This window comes from Mus caroli, chromosome X (assembly GCF_900094665.2).
Source record: "Mus caroli chromosome X, CAROLI_EIJ_v1.1, whole genome shotgun sequence".
NCBI classification, from domain to species: Eukaryota; Metazoa; Chordata; class Mammalia; order Rodentia; family Muridae; genus Mus; species Mus caroli.
The window spans coordinates 698,210-722,095 of record NC_034589.1 but is presented as its reverse complement, the minus strand read 5'-3'; the positions used below and the strand labels follow the sequence as shown (position 1 = coordinate 722,095).

General features: G+C 37.6%; 1 protein-coding gene across 5 annotated transcripts in view; it reads right to left on the bottom strand.

The window, feature by feature from the left end:
* Nucleotides 1-23,886, bottom strand: part of Shroom4 (shroom family member 4) — a 224,059-nt gene that overhangs the window by 82,349 nt on the left and 117,824 nt on the right. For 4 of the 5 annotated variants that reach the window (XM_021153944.2, XM_029473009.1, XM_029473013.1 and 1 more), the window contains one exon: nucleotides 23,355-23,506. In XM_021153944.2, coding sequence (XP_021009603.1) covers nucleotides 23,355-23,506 — 152 coding nt within the window. Of the gene's footprint in view, nucleotides 1-23,132; nucleotides 23,236-23,354; nucleotides 23,507-23,886 lie in introns of those variants that run through there. The other variant, XM_029473012.1, reaches the window with a different exon arrangement.

Sequence of the window (23,886 nt, the reverse complement as noted above, 5' to 3'; positions counted from 1 at the left end):
AAACAAAACAAAACAGAGGACACCGCAAACAAGCAAGTTCGATGAGTTTTCTCTGTGATTCAGGAACTATTAGCATCATAACTAGGATGGTTCCTAGGTCCCTTGTTACGTTATAGTAGATGCAATAACTAATTGTAATAACGTGCATGATCATGAGCTGAAAGCAACAAATTAATCTTTTGATTATGTATAAACCAGGAAAAAAATAAGCTACCTAAAAAGTCTATAATAGAAATATGATTGTTAACATCTTTGTAAAAATGGAGAGGTATTTCTATACTTGAAGGCTTTTGGTTGCTAACATAATTCAAGTTCTCCATTAGTTAATATTCCAGAAGAATACTTTATTTTCATAGCTTGCCAGTCTTAGATAACTGCATTAAGCGAAAGAGAACACAAAGGATAAACAGATCAACCCACAGTTATCCACAGTGCTTATATATTTCTGTGAAGAATGGATAGAGAAAAGATTAAAATCAATAAAGAAACAGTAGGATTTAATCATACCATTTACCAATACAATCTAATTGAGATTTATAAGGAACATTACATAACAAAAGAATGCAGATTGTTTTCAAGTGCTCATGAGACATATACTGCAATAGATTATATCTTGTTCTGTTAGATAAATCAACAATTTTTAAAGAATTTAAATCATACGTAAGTACATTTTCCTTCCACAATGAAATTCAACTAGAAATTAGCAATAAAAACAACTAGAAATTAAAGAACTCATTATAAGAAATATATGAGTCAAAGTAGCAGTTTCCCAAGCAATCACATATTTCATTAACTAAATGAAAATAATAATACAGCAGATTAAAATTTGCAAGGCACAGTTGAAGCAATACTTTGAGGAAATTTATTGTCATGAATTACTCGGTTAGGAAAAAAAGAATAAGGCTAAACTAACTAAACAGGTAGAAGGGCGAGAACAACAAAAAGCTTGTAAAAGTAAAGTTCAACGAAACTGAAGCCAAAAATTACAGTTGCCAGAAGCAGGGGAATTGTGAATTTGAGGCCAACCTGAGCTGTGTAACAAGTCTCAGGCTACTTGTATATTTAGACTATGTCTAAAAAGGAGATGAAAATTAGAAAGATTGTGAATTACCTAAATGTTATAAATGTTAGCCCCAGTTATATATAAAATCTTTCTGAGAAATGAACAGGAAAAGAACTCTTCCCAATTCACTTTATGAACGAAGAATTGCTTACATGTGAAAACTAGACACAGAACAAACAAACAAAAAACCTCAGGAGACTTCATGAAGAAGGACACAAAAATCCTCATGAAAATATTACAGAATAGTGATCTTTATTGTACAAACAATGGCATATGTGATCAGGAATAATGTATTCCTATGATGCAAAAGCAGCTAAATATTTGAAAACTGGTCAGCATCCTATGCTGTATTAATAACACAAAGAATCTATTCTATTCACAAACTGAAATGCATTTGATAAAATTCAGCATCTATTTACAACAACCTTCAGCAAACATGGAATTAAGAAGAAATCTAAGGGGGCCCATGAGCTAGGGCAAAATGAGGCTCTAAGGAAGAAGAGAGAAAAGTGGAGAGGTTAACACAGTGCATGTAACATGAATATTGGAACAGGATAACAAGAAGGAGACAGGGACAAGGCTGTGGATGGGGCAAAGAAATGAGATGTGGAAGACAGGGAAGACTAAATTCATCCAAGCCAAGTATATACAAAAATGCAATAAGAAAACTCGTTACTTCATATGATAACTGCAAGTAATATTATACAGAGTGATCAGGTTGTACTAATGTATTTAGGAATATATTTGCATATACATATAGATATATGTATGAAACAATAATAGGGAAAAAAGACCATGAATTTGAAAGAGAGAAAGGAGGGTTTACAGGAGGGAAAAAGAAGGGGGGCTGATGTAATGACATTATAATCTCAAAATAAATTTAAAAAATTAAAAGATTGGAGTTTCATTACATGTTAAAGAGCTTGCATATAAGCTCTGCCATTCATATCATACTTAGTAAAAGGCTGGCTGGCCCAAGATACAATTCGCAAAACACATAAAACTCAAGGAGAAGAAAGACCAAAGTGTGGATACTTCGATCCTTCTTAGAAGGGGGAACAAAATACCCATGGAAGGAGTTACAGAGACAAAGTTCAGAGTAGAAACTGAAGGAAAGACCATCCAGAGACTGTGCCACCTGGGGATCCATCCCATAAACAACCACCAAACCACCAAACCCAGACTTGTGGATGCCAACAAGAGCTTGCTGATAGGAGCCTGATATAGCTGTCTCCGGAGAGGATCTGCCAGAGCCTGGCAAATACAAAAGTGGATGCTCACAGCCATCCATTGGACTGAGCACAGGGTCCCCAATGAAGGAGCTACAGAAAGTACCCAAGGAGCTGAAGGGGTTTGCAGCCCCATAGGAGGAACAACAATATGAACCAACCAGTACCTCCAGAGCTCCCTTGGGCTAAGCCACCAACCAAAGAGCACACATAGAGGGACTCATGGCTCCAGCTGCATATGTAGCAGAGGATGGCCTAGTCGGCCATCAATTGGAGGAGAGGCCCTTGCTCCTGTGAAGGTTCTATGCCCCAGTGTAGGGGAATGCCAGAGCCAGGAGGCAGGAGTGGGAGAGTTGGGGCTCAGGAGGAGGGGGGAGGGGATAGGGGATAGGGGATTTTCAGAGGGGAAACTAGGAAAGGGGATAACATTTGAAATGTAAATAAAGAAAATATCTAATTTTTAAAAGTTCAATATATGTTTACAGTATTTACAATAAATAAATAAATAAACAAATGGCTGTTTGGCTCTTAAGATCAGAAACAAGGGAAAGACAGACATTTTACTCATTCTTCTTCAAAACACTGATGCAAATATAAAGATACAATAGGAAAATTTTAAATATGTTGAAACACAAACAAGACAGGGAAAAAAATTCTTATTTAGAGCACGTGTTAAAATCTCAAGGGATCCAAAACAAATAAAGGAAACTAAGAGAACGAATAATGCAGGAGATTGAAGTACACAGACTCAACATTTTAAAAGTAATCATATTTTGAGCACTAACAATAGGCATGTAGAAACAAAATTAGAACTTGCTGCCAAAAATAATATGCTTAGATATACATCTAACACAAATGTATAGGATTGCATGCTGAAAACTACAAATTACTTATGAAAAAAGTCAACACACATCCAAATAAATGGAAAGACACTGTGCTCCTGGATTAGAAGTGTCAGTGTAGTAGAAAGAAGATGAATTTCTCAAACTCCTGTACATAGTTACTGAAATTTCTATTGAAATTTCATTTAGTATTGTAGAGTCCATCTATCAGATTTTAAGAATCATACTGAATCAAGGCTGGGTGGTATTGGTGGAGACTTAATAATCTTTCACAAATGAAACCAACAGAAACACAAGTAGATCCCTTAGGTATATGAAACTTATTTCTGAGAAAGTTGCAAAATCAATTCAATAAGGGCTGGGAAGATGGCTCTTGCTGCTCTTCCAAAAGACTCCAGTTTCTAGTAACATTATCACACAGCTCCCAACTGCCTATATAACTGTAGTTCCGGGGTATTCCTCTTCAGGCCTCCATAGGCATCCGCATGGATATAGTGTGTGTGCATATGTACATGTGTGCACTCACAAGCAGGCACACACAATAATACATTTAATATATCACCACAATAATATGTAATAATAATATTATCATAAACAAAAAAATTCAATAGAGGAAAGGTAGCCCTTTTGGGAAACAGTGTTGTCACAATTGTACAACTATACATCTAAAAACAAATCTCAAGACTCATAATTATGTACATGCACCCACATTCAAAATGGATCAAAGATTTTATGTAGGTGTAAAGCTATAAACTTTTAATCTTTAGACTTGGAACCAAATATCAAGATTCACTAAAGGAATTGATAGACCTGGATTTTAAATGACATAATTCATTATTTTAGTAATATTTACCATTGACTATGATATGTTAGGTGCTGGGATTTCAAAGACAATGAAAGTTCATTCTCTGCCTTCAAGGAGCTCATAATTTGGCATGGCAGAAGGATGCCAAAACTGGTGCCTATGCAATAAGAACACAAAGGAGAATAATTTTTTATCCTATGGGAATAGTGGCTAGTGATAAATGGTGGACCATTAACACAGTAGGGATTTTACTAGTCAAAGGACAGGTCGGAGAACATTCTAAGCAGAGAGAATAGCATTATGCAAAGGCAGAGTCCTGAGAGGACACAGCTCTGGGTGCATGTTAAGATGCTGAAAGAGGCTAAAAGAATGAGATTTACAAGGAAACATAGTAGAGGTAGCATTAATAGGATGTTGTCATTGATGTCATAAAGATGAATTAAGTAAGTAGCTGAGAGAAGGAAGAAACTGAAATGCTTCATGACATCATACTTTAAGGAAAAAGACCACTGGATGTGAGTAAGACCATGAAAGAAAGAGAGGAGGGGAGATATCAGGATATATTGTATTTCAAGTTTCTACATAAAACTATGGTAAGAAAACTGGAACTACACAGTTGGTATTCAGAAAAGAGTTTGAGGCTAGAGATGTAAATGCAAGATGCATTAGTGTTCAGGGAGCTGAAGCTATGCTAGTGAATTATGTTTTACACTCAAAGGACAAAAACAAAGAGCATAGTCTCTGTCTGTCTGTCCATCTGTGCGTCTGTCTGTCTCTGTCTCTCTATCTGACAAAACATTTGATAAATTGATAGAGAAAAGCCCAAAGTTCCTTTCTGACTGCTTGCCAGTTAGTCTTTACAAAAGTAGTTTCTTCAATGCATCAACATTTAGAGAGAACTCTGTCTTAAATGAGAAGAAATGAAAAGGCTGTAGTTAATTCATTTCTCTGCCATTGCTGCCAACTGCCTCTACTCTGTCTCAGTAAGACTTCCCTGGGGAGGAAATAATTTGCTGAAGTCAGTAAAGAAAATTCCATAGCTTTCCTTAGTGCATTAGCATTGACTATACAAAGTGACTTACAAGTCCCCTAGAAGATCTGGCTAAAATCTTGTTCGCTACAAATGTTGCGATTTCTTGTGGTCTTTAACAGAAAAGGAAGACAAACATTCTCTTATAGGTATCACTAATTGTGTTTCCAGTATGGATTTCAAGAAAAAGATTTGTCAAGAATAAAGTAGCTGATAGGAGGCCTTAGGGTTGACAAGGAAAAATGGGTGGATAGAGGAAGCCATGAGAATCAATTCCTGGCATTCTAAAGGGGCATATTTTTTTCTAGAGAATATTTTCAGTACTTAAAAGCTGCTCATAAATCACTTCTTCCTGTCTTATGGAACAAACATATAAAGAACAAATTGAGCAGAGTGGTGTGACCCTGGAATCCTAGCACTCAGATGGGATGAGAGAGAAAGAAGTTTGTGAATTTAAGATGAGTTTAGACTACATAATAGGACAGTGTCCTAAACGGAAGCATCGCAAACAACACAAAAAAATTCAACCAAATACATTTCAAAATGATAATAATCTCAAAACAGGCTTTGTTTGTGTTTGTTAAACCATTTGAACAAGGATCTACATTTTTCTAAGGATCAAAAACATTATCTCTTCAAGTTGAAAAATCTTGATTCATTTACAATGCTTTCATTTGAATGGCTTTTCTATCCATTGATAATTTTCTAGCACTTTCATGATTGTTCACAAAATGTTTCTGAACCCATCTTTAGAGTTGTGATAGGACCACTTACGTCTGATAAAACTGTTTGACTGTTTTTCAAAACATTCTGTTCTGTGCAAGGGATATGAGACTCTGGGAAAATAAAACATTTCAGAGGAAAAAAATGTGTTGGACACTGTTGTTAAAGGAAGTGAGCCAGTCTGGGATGTTAATTAAGTCACTTATTGTATCTAAATTAAGGTGGTGTCTCTTAACTGGAGCTTTAAAAGTTCAAAAGTAGAAGGAAGAGAAGATGTGTAAAAGAGAAAAGGCTGAAAAAGTCTCCTGTTAAGGAAAGAGAGAAAAATCTACTTTTTTATCCTTAGCGCTGTCACTTCCTAAATGAAGCTATTCTTTTTTTTTTTTTTTCCTTTTTTTTTTCTAGAAATTCTGTCTAGTGGGGCAGGACAAAAATAACTCAAGGAGGAAATTTGAGAGTGAGGCAGTGAAACATGTAAATTTGGACTTTCCCACTGGTTAGCACCAACAGCCAAGGCTAGGGGAACAGCTAGCTTAACAGCTGTAGCCAACATGGTGTGAAGGACAGTTAATCACTACGAGAGGCGGCCTCCAGTATTTGGGATATTGAACACATTCCAAGAATAAAATTATGCTGCCAGGAGAGTTTGTCATTTTATTTTAATTTAGATTTGTGGCAGACTGATAAAAGACAAGGTGAAAGACCACCGTTCCTGGTCCTGTTTATATACATGTATACATATATGCAGGTAACAATGGGGGGAGAGAGAGAGAGAGAGAGAGAGAGAGAGAGAGTATAGATTTAAAAGAGAGCAAAGAGGATTTGGGAGAAGGAAAGAAAATAAGAAAGTAATTATAATCTCCAAAACTAAAATAAATATTTTTAAATTACCCTAAAATTTCTTGAAGATATTGGTTAATGTTAAGCTAAGCTGTTTTTAATATCAATATCTGCGATTCTTTTTTAAAGAGCAAAGCATAATTTTCTCTCATGTGATAAAGCAAACAGAAACTTCTTTGACTTATATGAGAGGATGAGTTGGGCAAAAAGAGCTAATATAACTTAATATGCTGGATTCCAAGTATATTACCTAAATTCTTGAATTTCATCCTCAGAAGAAATCACTGAAAATGAAATCATAAGGTGACTCATAAAGATAACATGCCTGACCTATCAGTTCATTATCTTACTATATTGGTATTCCTAGCTGTTCTCTCGAAAGGCACCATTCATTAATTAACCAACCTTTCCTTTACTCATTCAATCATCAAATGCTGCCTGTCATCCAGGCACTGAAGCTACATTCTGGACATAGATGGTCAATAACTCAAGGTTCTAACTCTATAGTGCTTTAGGGGTCCCTGAATGATTTTTCAAGTTTTGGGAAGTTCTTCCTTTCAAGCTACTGGATTCTTATTATACATTCTGTTATCTTCCTACCAATGGGAATTCTTTCTATGGATGTCTGTGGTCAAGTGTGAGTCATTCAACAGAAGGAAAACAAACAAAATGATCGGCCTCTATTTTTTCTCTGACACAATCAGCCAAATTAGTGTAGGAAAAAGCGATTAGGTTCCATCCAGTCTACCCCTCTGGGAATAGAGCAAAACCACTCCTTGTATTATGCTACATTATTTTCAATGACATTGTCCTGTCTAATTATTAATAGTTAAAATGACTCAGTGGCAGAGTACCAGTAGTTACTTCCAAAGTTTAGCACACGGCACGGAATTATTTTGCTGTCAAGAGTCAGTTTCTCTGAGAGTTAGCTTAAATGACGGTCTTGATTTCATCTATCCATGATCTGATCTACCCTGATCTCGTTCCATGCCATTCCTATTTGTGGCCGACTTTATACCATTCAAATACAGATAGATATAAGCCTGTTATACACACTTCCCTCTCCCATCCACTGTGGCTGTTAAGCTACTCTGAGGGGAAACTATAATACAGCTTTGGGTATCAGTATTCCCTACTCTCTGCAGAGAAACACCAAATAATTCCTTGGAGTTCTTAGGTTAGACTTATCAGATGTCTATCTTTTCTAGGGAGAAGATGGGTATTAGAGACCCTAGATTATATTTGAACTGTATGTTGTCATCTCCACTGTTTTGTTCTTCTGCATTAAAGGAATATGTCTTTAGAGATATTTTTCCAAATACATCTATTGGAAGAGGCAAGCAGATAGTTTTCTCATAGGACACTTTAAGAGATTCTGTTGATTTTATTTGGATACAGGATTTGTGAATGTATTCACTCTCATATTTAACATCTGTTGGAAACCAGCAGAGTCATATCTTGGGCAAGTGACTATATGACTTTGGTAGGTCACTCTTCTGCATGAAATTCAGTCTAGTACATAATATAAGTAGATTCCTTCCCACAGCTTACTTCTGTCACTCTCCACTTGTAGAAGGACTGTTCAGCTGGGATGTAGCTCAGTGGTACAGTACTCACCGATCTTGCCCAATGCCTAACACCCCCTATACCACAAAAATTTTCTACATGTGTAATTCCTTACCTTTGATTGCCTCATTTTTTGGAGAGGGTGCTAGGGATGGAATTAAGGGTTTGTGGGCATTAGGGAAGTGATATACTACTAAGTTGCACACCCAATCCACTCACATTTCAGTTCCTAATATGTTAACAACAGCTTTTCTGCCCAAACCAACTAATAACCTCTGAATTCCACAACCCAATAGTATATTTTTCAGTATTCGTCTAACTTGACTGCAATACTTGATTCAACAATAGCAGTTGATGGATCACTCCTTCCAATCCCTTGGCTTACATGATACCAGCCTCTTCTACTTTCCTTCTTTTGTGACTAACTGCCTTTTTTCTATCATTTTAAACCTGTTTACTCCCCCAACTCTCGGGTGATGGAATCCCCTTTTATTTAATTAAAAATTAAAAGCAATATATAATGAGGTCTCTCCCCACCACCATGTCAGTGATTAACCCTTCCTGGCCTTGCAATGAAGTAAATTGTGCTCATGTTTACCGATGGTTTTTCATTTCTACTTCTGTTCTAACATTCTCAAAGACCTTACTGTCATTATTTCTTCCTTTCTAAAGCATCAGTTTATCTGTTTCTATGAAATCAGTTTCATTAGATACTTTATGATTGTGATTTAAAAGAAAACACTCTTAGTAAAATGAGTAATTTTAATAATTGACAAATAAAATTTTTATATATTTCTTCTAACTGCCTCTTAAGCTAATACTTCATTTCTTTTCCTCCCATTAATTTAGCAGACAATCCATTTAGGCCTCTATCTCCAAATTCCATTGTTCAAGTTGCTAATTACCTCTATGTTGCCAAAATCAATAGTAAATTCTCAGAATTGGTGTCTCACCAACACTTGACACGTTTGAGCTCTCTCTCTCTCTCTCTGTCTCTGTCTCTGTCTCTGTCTCTGTCTCTGTCTCTGTCTCTGTCTCTGTCTCTTAAATCCTTATCTTCACTAGAGCTAATGCATACTGCTGTGAGGTTTTTGTAGCACGTCCCTGGCACATCTCAACTTACTCTTTTTGTTACTCTTTTTCATACTGTCTAAGGGATGTGCAATAATGTCTCTTCTTTGCTGTTTATATTTAATCCACTAGCAAGATCATCTACTCTCAAATCTTTAGTGATTAGAGGTTAAGTCCAAAATCTGGATATTCAATTTTGACCCACTTTCTCAGTTGAGCTCTAGATATCTCTTTTACTTGATATTAGTAGACTTGCCAAACTTAATATGCATAGATTCAAACACTTAGGTTGACCTTCCCCACCCCCATCAAACTTATGTCCAACCTCTCCAGTCTTTTCTGTCTTAGCAACTGGTACCATACAGTTATTCAAGCCTAAATTGAAGGACTTTGTAACCTTTACCTTTTCAGGTTTGTTTGTTTGTTTGTTTTGTTTTGTTTTGTTTTGTTTTTTCGAGACAGGGTTTCTCTGTATAACCCTGGCTGTCCTGAACACTCTGTCCTCAGAGAACTCACTCTGTAGGCCAGGCTGGCCTCGAACTCAGAAATCCGCCTGCCTCTGCCTTCCAAGTGCTGGGATTAAAGGCATGCGCCACCATGCCTGCCTAACCTTTACCTTTTCATTTTCCGCCACAACCCTGTCTAAATCACATTTCACCAATCAATAAGTCCTCTGAAACCAATTGTAAATCTAATAATTTTCGCCATCTTTTTTGACAAAATTGAAGTCAATTGACCACCATGTCCTAACTGATTCACAGCAATTAATCTCCTGAGAGTCTTTGCTGGTCTCTCTCCATGCTCCCTATTTTTATACAGTAGCCAGAACAATCTTAACATTGTCCTATTTGGAGCTCTTTAACAGTCCTTCCCCCAAGTATAACACATTTAGGATTCTTATCAGACCAGACCCTATAAGTCCTTATGCAAGTATGTTTCTGATTACCTCCTCAATTTCAACTGTCTTCATATTTCATTTACTTGGTTGCTGTACTCCGGTTTCAATTTTCTTGTTATTTTGTTTGTTTGTTTTAAGCTTTTGTGATATTAAGTTTTTCTACATTTAAAGGTCTTTATACTTGACGTTCTTCTCCACAGATTTTCATAGAGCTGCATCTTTCTCATCATTTAAATTTTCACTTACAAATCTTCAGACAGAGGCTGGGAAGATAGCTCAGTTGGCAATGTGCCTAACATGCAAGCAAGAGGATCCAAGTTCAGCTCACTCAGACTGATGTGAAAGACAGGGGTGTGAGCCGGGGAGCGTGTCTATAATACTACTGTGCAGGTAGAAACGAGTAGATCCCTCTGGCCAGACCATCTAACCAATTGGTGAGCTCTGAGTTTAGTGAAAGATCCTATCTCAAAAAATAAGATGGAGAATGATAGAGGAATGCCTATTTTAACCTATGGCCTCCATGTACATGTATATGTGCATGCATGCATGCATGCACACACACACACACACACACACACACACACACACACACACACACACACACACACCACACCTGCATAAGGACCATCCCTAGTCTAGTTAAAGTCACTTCTATTCCTGTTGCCTCTAGCATCTCTATCTTTTTCTAATTAATCATTTTATTAATTTACATTTCAAATGATATCCTCCTTCCCGGTTACCCTTTTGCAAACTCCTCATCCCTTCCTCCCTCACACCCTTTGCCTCTATGAGGGTACTCCTCTACCCACTCACCCACTCCCACCTCACCACTCTAGCATTCTCCCTACCCTGGGGCATCAAGCTTCCACAGAACCAAGGGCCTCCCCTCTCATTGATGTCAGATAAGGCCAACCTCTGCTACATATGTGTCTGGAACCATGGGTCCCTCCATGTGTACACTTTGGTTGGTGGTGGTCTGGTTAGTTGATATCATTCTTCCTATGTGGTTGCAATCCCCTTCAGTTACTTCAGTCCTTCCCCTAACTCATCCTTTATGTCCCTGGCCTCAGTCTGATGGTTGGCTGTGAGAATCTGCTTCTGCATTGGTCAGGTGCTGGTACAACCCACAAACCATATAGAACTTAAGAAGAAGAAAGACCAAAATGTAGGTGCTTCAATCCTACAAAATAATCACAGGAGGTAGAGGGAGGGAGAGAGGAGGGGAAGGAAAAAAAGGTGGTGCAGGATCAGGTATTGGAAGAGACTAGAGAGGAGTAGTCAAGAAATTGCAGTAGGGGATGGGGAACTGGGGGTGGCCACTAGAAAGTCCTAGATGCCAGGGAAGCAAGAGGTTCCCAGGACCAAACGGGGATTACTTTAGCCAAAGTAAGCCACAAAGGGGAGAGAGAACCTGTAGAGACCACATCCTGTAGATAGGCATGGCCCCCAGTTGAGGGATGGGGCCACCCACCCATCTCAATATTGTTAACCCAGAAATGTTCCTGTCCAAAGGAAACACAGGGGAAAAAAATGGAGCAGAAACTGAAGGAAAGGCCATCCAGAGACCACCCCACCTAGGAATCCATCCCATTTGTAGCTACCAAACCCTGAAACTATTGCTAATGCTAAGTAGCATCTCTATATTAATAATTTCTGTGCTCTTACACATCTTCATTTTCCTTCATAGCACCTATCACTGCTGGTATATATTTGTTTCCCTATAGTAACTGTTTATCTATCTCCATTAGAAGATCAGATTCGTGTGAGGAAAGATTAGTTTGTTCAATGCTGTATCCTCAGTTCCCACAACAGTACTTGGCATAGACAGAATATGAATTCAATAATTATCCTCATATTAATTAATGGAGGGATCTTCTCCCTGTGCTTAGCTAATAAATATATGTCACCAAGCATTAAGTACTAGACTTTTCCTATTTATTTTCTTTTACTTCTGTTTCTGGAAAATCCTATCCATCTCAGTGCCTTAAATTACCATCTATCCTAATAGCTTCCCTATGTAATTACAGAGTACAAACATCTTTGCTATATTCTAGAACCATAGTTGCAAGTATCTATATAATTTATACTTGGAGTTCTTAGATGGTTCAAATCCTGCATTTTCAAAGTTAAATTATTTTCTTTCCTTTTAATATAACAAATATAAGCCAAGCAGTAATGGTGCACACCTTTAATCCCAGCACTTGGAAAGTGGAAAGTGGAGGCAAGAGGATCTCTGTGAGTTCGAGGCCAGCCTGGTCTACAGAGTGAGTTCTAGGATAGCCATGGCTACACAGAGAAGCCTTTGGAAAAAAACAAGTGTCAAGTGCACTGCTCAGTAAATTCAAGTTCATACAACTATATTTGAAATTACTGCCTTATACCTCCATCTAGCCTGTTGTGAAATTTTGGACTTACCTTTGATTCATATCTTTCCTTTACTGGATGTACAACCTCAACTTTCAAGTATTTGTATACCTATAAATACAACACCCCTGATATTCTAGGCTTCCACTTTTCATAACAGTGACTCTCATCTTCCTTGTTTGGCACACATATGTTCAGCTCAGTTAACAATAGAGTAGATGCTTGGCATGTAATCAATCCGCTATGTACTAGGATGGCCATGATGAAGATATAAGAATGATCATCATCTAAATTTTGCCCAAAACTCACATGGGAAAACAGACAAGCAAGCATGCTATCACAGTCCTCAATACAGGAAACCAGAAGTGTTGTCTATGTGAAAAAACAGAATACATTTCAAGGCTGCACTGGCTAAGGAAAGCTTAAAATTGATTTGGAATGGTTAAGTAAGAGTAAGCAAAGCAAAGCAAAGGAGACAAGAGTCATGGTTTTGAATAGAGGAAGCAGATGTGAAAAAGGCAAAGGCATATGAGAAATGATGTTAGAGTTGAAGAGGTACAAGCAGCTGAAAGTGGCTGTAACTTAAAGTGCAAGCTTTTGCACAGATGGTGGAGATACAGAAAATTAAGAGGCCTGTTCAACCATGTTAAGGAGTTTGGATTTTATCCTGAACACAATGGGCAGCCTTGGGTGGTTTTGACAAGCAGTGAGTTCATCACAAGATTTGCATTTCAAAAGATGACTCTGGTTGTGACACAAGATTAAATTTAGGAGGTAAAGAGAATGACAATACTGAAGATAGGTAACATGCTAAGGTGTTGATTCACTACACAAATGAGAAAGAGGAAAAGGAAGAATTTTCAGTAGATAAAAATGACCATGACTTGACCAATTAAACATAGAAATCAGAGTGGAGAAAACTGGATTTACTGCGAACTATTTATGTTTGTAGGGGTACACAAAGAGACAGGTTTTTTTAAAATATATTTAAAGGTGAATACCTATTTTCAAAATGGGAGGAACCCATGCAGGTTTGTAGCATTAGAGAAAAAAAAGAAATGGGGCAAAAAAGGATGACAGGCTGGCAATACCACAATAAGGGAGAATAGAAACTGGAAACCTATTTTCTAAGAAAAGGACAATAAGAGTCCCTGCACAGGGAAAACAATGTGTAAAGGGAAAGTTGCACTCTTTTGGATTTCAGGAAGATAAGATGGAAAAAAAATGTCCTGTAGAGCCAGCTCTAGAGGGTCATAAATGCTAGGACGGGATACTTGTATTTATTTCTGGAGACAATTGGGGCATATTTGAGAAAGGGAATTACATGACCCAGGCTGGCACAATGGAGATCTCATAACTCATGAGGTTTACCCGAAGAACAATTATTGATGATTGAAATAAATACTTTGATGTACTTTAGGAAGATTAATTTGGCAGAAGTGCAAAGAATGGGTTGGAGGGCATCCAGATAAGAGGTAATGAGTCCCAGGCAATAGTAGGAAGAAGGTGAAGGAGATGGATGACATGGATATTAGAAACACTGCAGAGGGAAACTCAGAAAGGACTTGGAGTATAAAAAAGAAATTGAAGAGATTCTCTCTCGTTGTGAGTTTGACTTATAGAGATGGGAACAATGCCATGGTGGTGGTATAATGGGCTATCAGGACAGAGGTAATGCACATCTTGGAATGGAAATCTGGAGCTCAGCAGGAAGAAGTAAAAGCTGGGGAAAGGATCTGGCAGTCTTCTATATCCAGAGTTATCTAAGTTAAGGTAAAATATAGGATCCCAAGCTTATTGTGGGTACAGGAAGGAGTAGCATCTCTCAAATGCAGGAAGGCTGCCTAGAGGAGGGAGCAAAGGTGTTGACAAACTCCTGAAACAGTAGAAAGGCCAATTGGTTGACAGAAATTGTGGCTTTTAGTGCTACATCATCATTTTGAGTTCCATGGCCATAGGCAAGGCCTACCTCATTATTGGCCTCAGTAGAGTTATGGAGTCTACACTCCAGAAAACTTAGATGAAATAGGGATTGCAGGTACTTCTAACGACATGGCCCCTTTGGCTGAAGCTTCATTATGGAGTATGGCCAGTCTTTGGTTTAGCAAAGAAATGTAGAAAATTTTCTAGATGTAGGAGCAACATAGCAAAGAGAAAGGATGGCCAAGTTGAAGATCTGAGGCTCAGTGGTACTGAGTGCCTGCCATGTTCAAAACCGTTTGGAGTTTTTTTTTTTTTTAAACCATTATATGGAGCCTCAAAGTCTTCTATTTTGTAAAGGGACAGACACTAAATACTTATAAAAGTATAAATGCATAAGATATTTGATATTCATTTTCTAAAATACAATATTTTATTAATTATTTGAGCATTTCATATGTGTATACAGAATGTATTTTGATCATGTTACTCCTGCTCCTACCCCCAACTCTTCCCAGATTCCCCCTCCATTCCACCACCTACTACTAAGTCCTTACCTTCGTTTTTCTATAATGCATTGAGTCCAATTTTATACTGCATATATCATGGGTGACGTAGCATCATGCTCAACCTATCCAGGGCCACACCCTGAAAGAAAAATGACTCTCCAGTCCCCAGAACTCATCACCTGTCAATAGCTTCTCAGCAAGGGGTGGTGGCTCATTATCCCCTCCCCACTCCATACTGGAATGTTGACTAACTTGATCCTGTATAGCAACTGTGCAAGCAAACACAGCTGCTGTGAGCTCATGACTGCATATGGTCCTGTCATATTCAGAAGATACTGCTCAATTCTGGACACGCCCAGAACCTGACCTCTGGCTTACAATTTCTTTGCTGCCCCCCCTTCTACAATGGTTCCTGAGCCTTTAGAACAGGGGTGTGATATACATGTCCATTTTTACATTTAAGTTTTATAAACCAAGGTAGACTGAATATTTTTTTTCTACATCCTGCTATAGGGACATAGAAAAGACTCAAGGATTTTTTGAACACAGTCTGCTACAGGGAAGTGGCTATGACTAGCACTACATGATAAAAGCACAACAATGAATAATGACCATCATGATTCTTGTAGTCTAGCTGTCAGATGGGTTATACGTGCTTATGATGTATTGGTCAGAGAGGCCCCAGAGGCATCCCAACCAACATAGGCTATTACCATTAGCTTTAGGTCACCCATTATAACTAGACAGTAACACCATATTTGCTGAAGGCATCATACACATCCGCTGCAGGACACAGAAAATCAGTCTTGAACTGACAAGGAAGCTCTCTGTTAGCCAGCTTTTATAGTTTTGGAAGGTGTTTTGCAGGCTGCTGGGGGAGAAAAGACATTATTTTATACAGCTCTGGACCCTGTGTGCTCTTGTACTAACCTTCGAGGCAAGATGTATGCACTGGTGTCATAGCTGCAAGCCTGTTTATGAGGGCTAACTAATGATTCTCATGGTTGGGGTTTTTACCTGCTCCACAGGAGTGAATTCATACCTGGTAACATATACATGGGTGAAATACATCTGGACATGGATGAAAACCCATGTATAGGGAAGTCATAGGCCCTTGGGCAGAACACATGGATATTATTTTTCTATATGTTAAACTGTCTTTTACACATTTCTGTTTATGTCCACAGATCTGTACTGCTTCTAACCTTGGTCAGAGAAGCTTCTTCTTATGTGGATCATAGTTAATATAGAGACTCATTACGGTTGAAATGCTGGGGAAAAGAATCTGTGTGTACTCAACCATAGACAGGAGACCTACATCAACAATGGCTCTGCCCCCAAAGATTAGGAAACATTGCAAAGGATGGGGCAGACAAGATGTAAGAGCCAGAGGATGAGGAGATATGTTGGGAAACGCCGGCCTCTGGATACGATATTGCACAGATGAACTCAGAGCAGCTGTGGTAAGAAGTAGAAAATCGAGAATCTTACAGTTGATAATCAGAATGATAGCCAAGATTCTTGGTGTGAGCAGAGATGGCGATAAATTGTTCACTCTTCTTAACTGCCCTCTGAGCAAGGAAGGTCAGAGAAGTTTTCAGCAGGGGATGGATATAATTGGAACAGTATTCTGGACTCATCTTTGTACTAACACCTTAGCAGACAGATCTAAGACAACTAAGAGGACAATAAATAGTTCAAGAAGAGGCAAGGAGGGACTGGACTGGGGTAGTCACAGAGAAAATAAGAGTGAAGATTCTGGGACTGTCTAAAGGGTAAATAGAGCTCTCAGTGACAGACAGAAATGACTAAAGGACTATTGTGTTTCTCACTTGAATGTCCAAGTAGATGGTGATGCTATCAACTACTACTGGGGATAGGGGGTTGGTACGGGACTAGAGGATAAGTGCAGATTTATACTTCCCACTGCAGGGATTCTGGTCAAATGCTGCACCCTTCCTTGCACCAGCCTTTCATTAACAGGTTTTTTTTTTGGTTTTTGGTTTTTTTTTTTTTACTATTTATTTATTTTTTTATTTTTATTTTCCTCATTTACATTTCCAATGCTATCCCAAAAGTCCCCCATACCCTCCCCCCTCCCCCTACCCACCCACTCCCACTTCTTGGCCCTGGCGTTCCCCTGTACTGGGGCATATAAAGTTTGCATGTCCAATGGGCCTCTCTTTGCAGTGAGGGCCGACTAGGCCATCTCCTGCTATATATGCAGCTCAGAAAGTCAGAATTTGAATTTCCTGTTGGATCTTTCTGTGATGATTTGTATTGGTCTTCTGAATGTATGAAATTGAATCTGAATAGAGAAGAGGTAGTTACTGTAGGGTTGCATTTAGTTTTTCTCTACTGATTCTGGAGAATTGAACCTTGATGCCTCAAGGCAGTGTTTCACAAACTGTTGGCTTTTAATTTGGAAATGTGATTAAAATATGTAACTGGAATAGCTCCCACTAACCAAGAGTTTTGATTCATTAGACCCAATATAGCATCCAATAAAATGCATTTGTAACAACTTCCTACGTGATACTCACTAATGAGCACCAGTTCTAAAACATCTATCATATAATTAATTTCTCTCTAATGGATCTATGTATCTTCCTTAGAAAAATTGAAATAATAGTCACAAACTATATTCTCTGTTCAGTGAGTGAAGAATCCTGGACAAGAAAGACTGTAGGTATCAAGGGTCAATGAGAGCAAGGACTACAACCATGTTCTTCATGTTTGAGTTTTCAGAATCAAGCAAAAGCATGGCATTTAACAAATATTGACGGCTCAAATGCTTACAAGAGCTAACTATGGTGCTGCATGCCTATAATACCAGGACCTTGGAGGCTGAGGCAGGATGATCATGAGTTCAAGATCACCCTGGGTAAGAGTTTGTTTCAAGAGGGGTGGGGAAGAGGTTGGCAAGGTCCATTGCACAATCAAGAGAGTAAGTTGTTAATACAGAAGGAAGTATTCCTTAAGATGAATACCCAAGAGTATAAAATGTTTGTACATCTAAAAGAACGATAGAATTTCTCAGTATGGCACCTTGAATTGTGATAGAAAAGATGACAACGAATTAGATGCAAAAGTACATCATACAAATGGACACATGATCTGGAAGTTGACTGATAACACATATAAGGAAAACAGAATAATAAAGGCTGATTTGAATTTCAAAATTAAAGAATATCCCAACAGAATAGGGGCGTAACTAAGCCAGTGCATGTGAAAATACTGCTCATTCCATTATTTCTTAGTTTGTGGTTTGTTTTTGTTTTGGTTTGTTTTAGTTTGAGAAAGGGACTCATGTTGCCTAGGCTGTTCTTGACTTCATTATGTATCTAAGGCTATCCTTGAACTCCTAATTCTCCTGTCTTTTGTTCCCAAGTCCCACAACCACAAGTACTGGGATTGCGGAAATATGCTACCACATGTGGCAAAACAAAACAAAACAACAAAAAAAAACAACACAACAAAAACAAAAAAAAAATCCCAAATCATCATCAACAACAACAAAAACGTTATCACAATAATATACCCATTATTTTTCTTTTCTTCCTTTGCCCTCCAGGTTTATTTTGTTTGCTTGTTTGTTTGTTTATTGATTTTTGCTACTGGGCACTGAGTCAAGGGCCTTGTGTTTAAGTAGGCACTCTACCACTAAGCTTTTCTTTGTTATGCTTTATGGTATTGGTAATGGAAAACTGAACTTGGGGCTTCATATATGGCAGGCAAGTGCTCTACCACAGAGCTGTATCATCAGCTATTTAACTACCACTTTATGCAATGTCTTTGGGCTATTCAGATAATCAAAATTATTTGTGTACACTTTCAGTGGAAATTTTGTTTTGAAAAGTCATCCATATATGTCCTTTATATGACATGCATATTTCTTTTTAAGGGTACTGCCAAGTGTTTTAAGTGTGTAGCTGATACTCTGAGTTGGAGGTCTTTCTTTCTGTAGCTTTTAACTTGTTATTGCGGTCTAGTGTTATCTTTAAATTAAATTTGTTTTTCTTTCACTTTGCCTTTAAACTGATTCCAACACCTTACAGTTTGCTCATTAGAGTTAAATAAAGTGCAACATATGTTCATTTCTAAGTCTGTATGAGTCAAGATTTTACGTTTTTCCAAAAACTATATTTTGGCACTTAGACTATTATCCCATGGTTCTAAATTATATTTCATAGGCTCATATTTATGCACTTTATGTATCAAAACTCAATAATTAGAGGATCCTGTGTGGGGGCAGTGTAGTGGGTTCTAGTATCAAAGTAATGCTAGCTTTAAAAGCAACCTGAATAATTCTACACTTTCAGATTTATAACACTGTAATAGAGTTTAGGCTATTGCAAAAACTTTGAATTCCCTTTTGGGAATTTGTCTGGGTATTAGTGTTGTTTTTTACACTTCTGTTGTTTCAGGTCCTTTTATTCTACAGCTTCTCAATAATTTTGGCATTTAAAACTGAAGTAGATATGTTAAATTTCTCTGTGATTTCAAGATTTCTTAAAATATAGTCAATGTAATCTGTAGTTAAATCCAGAAACTATTTCTAGGAGGTTATTTATCACTTATCATTTAAATTTTATTTATGATTCATCTTTGTTTACTTGATTAAATTTGATAGAGGTTTATCTATTGAATCCATCTCCCAAGTTCCCAAAATCAAGCCCTTGGCATCAATATTATAATAGATCCTTAGATATGTAATTGTATTCTTCATTTTTAATAAAATATCTAATGTTATAAATTCACTTCTGAATACTAATCTTGAAGTTTGACAAGTCATGCTTGATTATTTTTATTAGTTTGCTATTTTTCTCTGATCTGATATTTGCATGCAAATGTGTTCTGATGTATTAAAGTTGTTTAAAGATTTTTGTTTAAAATTGTAAAATTTGTACATTATTATCAGAAACAAACCCAATGTCACTTCTGCTGCTAAAATTTGCATATATTTTCTCTGCAGCATAACATATAATCATTTTTAGATGTTCCAAAAATACTGGAAAATAATAAATTCTCTATAAAATATTTATAAATTGTATTAATTAGAATGAATGACATGTTTTTCAATTCTTCCAAGTGTTTCCATTTTGGTATTCTTTGTTTTCTAACTTAACTTATATCAATGTTTTCGATACAGATATTTTCATAATTGTTCTTTATACAGTGCTAACATAGTTTACTTCATATATTTAAATATCATGATTTTTAGTTCAAAATGATCACTCAGTCACAGAGTCCTCGCCCTAGCCGAGGAGCTGGCAGTCTTCAATAGCTGCGAGGAGAGTAAAAGGTAGATTCTTTAAAGAGTATGTCCCCTGGTAGATGAAAACGGTCTAGTAAATGACCACACAGTCAGGAGCATATACACAGCATTAATCGGATTGGTAATTATTTTAAAAATCCATGAAGGTACAAAGTTGTGTGGATATAGAGCTGGGGTACTGGATCTGGGAATAGATAGGAAGAAAAATGAGTATGACCAAGATAAAATGCATAAATTTTTAAATAATTAACAAAATATTCAAAACGGCTCATGACTATGATGTCTTTAATGTGGTTAAATAGTCTATCCATATAAAATAAATCTTTTGAAAACAGCATGGCATTATGGTTCTTATTTTTTATTTTTGTCAAGTAGAGAAGTGGCCTGCTAAGATGCCTTTTCAGAGCATGGATTGATTGGAAATAGATGAAACTGAATGCTGAGAAGCCAGTGGGTAGGCGCTCAAAATAGTACAGGTGAGAAACCAAGAGTGATTGGATTAAGAGAAAACAAGAGAGGTTTAGAACACGTTAGACATGTCATGGCGTGAAATTACTTACATTGGAGGAAGGTGAGACAAGAGGAGGCTCAGGGATAGATGCTTGCCTAGCATATACAAGGCCCTGCACTTATACACATGTGCACACCATTGACTGATATGGATAGATAGGTAGACAGACAGACAGACAGATAGACAGACAGACAGACAGACAGACAGATACAAGTTGGATTGGGTTTTCAAAGTAGGCCATTTTCTAAAGTCTTTTTGAATGGTCATGAATTTCAAAGGACTTAAGGCAAGACCTGAAGCCCAGCATTGTCAGTGGTTTACTTAAACCATGTGTTACTCAAGTCTAAGTCAATAAGATGAACACTTGTGAAGTGTAAGTACATCGCACTTCTGTTATGCCGTAGTTTATGAAGAACAGAGACCTCTTTTATAAACTGGAGGGGAAACTAGGACTAAAAAATTAGGAACTATAGCTTCCTACACCATGCCCACAGCAGGTCGGAAGGGAAGGTTAAGTTTTCCACAAGAGGGCAGCACCACTTCATAAATTATGCATCGAATGCCTCAAGCAGAAAGGGCTGAAGTGGGGGTGCTGAAAAGGTAGAAAAGGAAGGTAGGTACTGCAAGCCATCATGCCTTTCATATCACAAAAACCAAAGGCCCCTGCTATCTCCAAGTTTATAACTATAGCCACTCCTAAGTGATGCTTTGTAGTGGCAGCTAGTGCTAGTAGAGAGAATGAAGACAACCGTGAGCAGTTAAAACCGTGCATCTTCACATTCATCTGTGGGAGTAAACTCAAACTTCTCTGATGGTATTCACACTCTACTAGTGTATTTGCCTGTCTACAACCAGCATCTCACCAAGAGCCATGTTTTCTGCTCAGATATTGGCCGCCCCTAATTGTTTTCCCAGCAAATCAAATTCTATAGACTAGGGTACAGCGTACATTGCAGTTCTGATACATTTCCCACTAACAGTGTTTGCCTACCCCAATCATGCTCTACTTCAGTACCTCAGAGAAGGGAACTGAAATTCCCTGATAGAGCATTATGTATCTATGGCCAAACCACCTTGATCTCAGAAGCTAAGCACATTCAGATCTGGTTAGTACTTGGGAGGGAAAATCCATTGTGTAAAAGGCATTTTGTATAAATTATATCATTTAATCTTCACAATAATAACACTATGCAAGGAACCCAAATTTCCATGTGACAGAACAAAGGAGTAACACCCATGAGTCTATCACATACTAAGGAAGAACCCTTATCAAGTGGTCCTTGTATGAAGTCTTAAAATATAAACTATAACCAACCTATCTATAGTGGAAAAGACTTGACTAGCATACTTAAGGCCTTGGATTCCATCCCTAGAATAGAAAAAAGGAACCATTCATACAAGATGGAATCAGTGATAGTTGTAGCTATTATGTAGTATACAGCACTACTTACCATGATGCCTATATCTGGAAAGGCATGGCTTAATGTTAAGTAGCAGAAGATCATGCAATAAAACAATGGGATGCTATATAATCCTTCCGGTGTATCCAATACTGTTACCTTTTCTCTTTTAGAAAAAGACTGGATAAATTGATTATTATATGTGATCAATAAAAGAACTGAACTCTCCTTCTGGGTTGGTTGCTGGGGTGTCACCAAGATAGGAAGCTTTTGTGGACAATACAGTGATGTGTTAGGCTTGAAGCAGCATACTGTACTTAGAATGCTATATGTGCATTTCAGTGTAAATGTCCAAGATGAAACTGGTTATCTGGTCTGGGACAGAAGAGACAGAATCATCCCCATATAAATACAAATTGAAACAGGAGGAGCTGGTAAAAATTTCCATATAATCATTTCTATATTATGATGAAGTTAGAAAAGGTAGAATGGCCAAAAAGACAATGTTGAAAGGATGGTCAAAGTAATGGTCTAGTAATGAAGGAGTTCAGTTAAAATAGGAACCACAAAAGTAGGAGTCAATGACATAAATAGACTATGATAAAAGTCAGAGTTTCATAAAAGAGTTTCATAATGTGGACCAACTATCAAATGTCCTTTCGATGTCATATATGATAAGGACTGAAAATAATATACTGGCTCTGACAATAAGGCAACATTTTGTGCCTTTGATAGCCATTACACTTGAATTACAGATGCCAAGTTCAGACCACAGGGATCCTAAAGTTAATAGAAGGAAAAAAATGTATATGCAGGAAGGATAGACTCTGCTTTTTGTGACTCACTAAAAACAAAAGGAGGAAAACAGTAGTAGCCAGAGGGAGAAAGAAAGCTCATGGAAGGTAATTTGCATTTTCCACTAATAATAGATTATAAATAATTTATATCATGATAGATATACTCTAATAATCACTTTTTAATAATAACAGTGATGTAGAAACTTTGGTATATATATAAGATAAAGACAGGAAACTAACGACTGAGAAGGAAAGCCTGAGCTCTAGAAGTCCAGAGTGGAAGTACCTTGCATGTGTTGAGTCACTGAGTCCTCAGAAGAGCAAATGAGTTCTGAAGAAGCATTTACATGAATGCGTGCAATGAGTGTACAGCAGTGTCAAAATATGAACCAAAGGCCCTTTGTCCATTCTTCTTTAGTTGTCTGGACAATTCTGCACAGATGAAATACCTGTTTTCTTGATGATAATGATAGAGTACTTCTCAATGGCCTCTGTGCCTGTGCCTTACCTCCTGACAATCAGCTTGAGGATCCTGAAGGAGCCTTTGATAAGGATGAGGGCCTCTTGGCGGGAGCCATACAATGGAGTGCCATTGATATTCACCAGCTCATCACCAGTCCGCATCTTCTGGGACAAGGCCGCCTTGCCTCCATCTTCAATCTGTGTTGCAGAGAAAAAAACAGAAAGCAGGTGCTGAGCTGACTTCTGCTCCCTAATTATACATCCTGACTTCTCCCAACCTTGTAGCCACAAGTAGGAATGGGGAATACTTTCATTTAGTTCCAAGAAGAGCTGAGGAGCTGATCACAGGTTACTGAAGGCTCTTGAGAAAGGAGACTAGACAGAATTAAGGCAATTCCTCCCTAAAAAATGAATCTGGGAAGACAGTACTTCTGAAAAAGAAAGGGATGCTTAGAAGGAAGTCCTTAACCCCATTAAAAATGGGGTGCAGAGCTAAACAAAGAATTCTCAACTGAGGAATACCAAATGGCTGAGAAGTACCTGAAAAATGTTCAACATCCTTAATCATCAGAGAAATG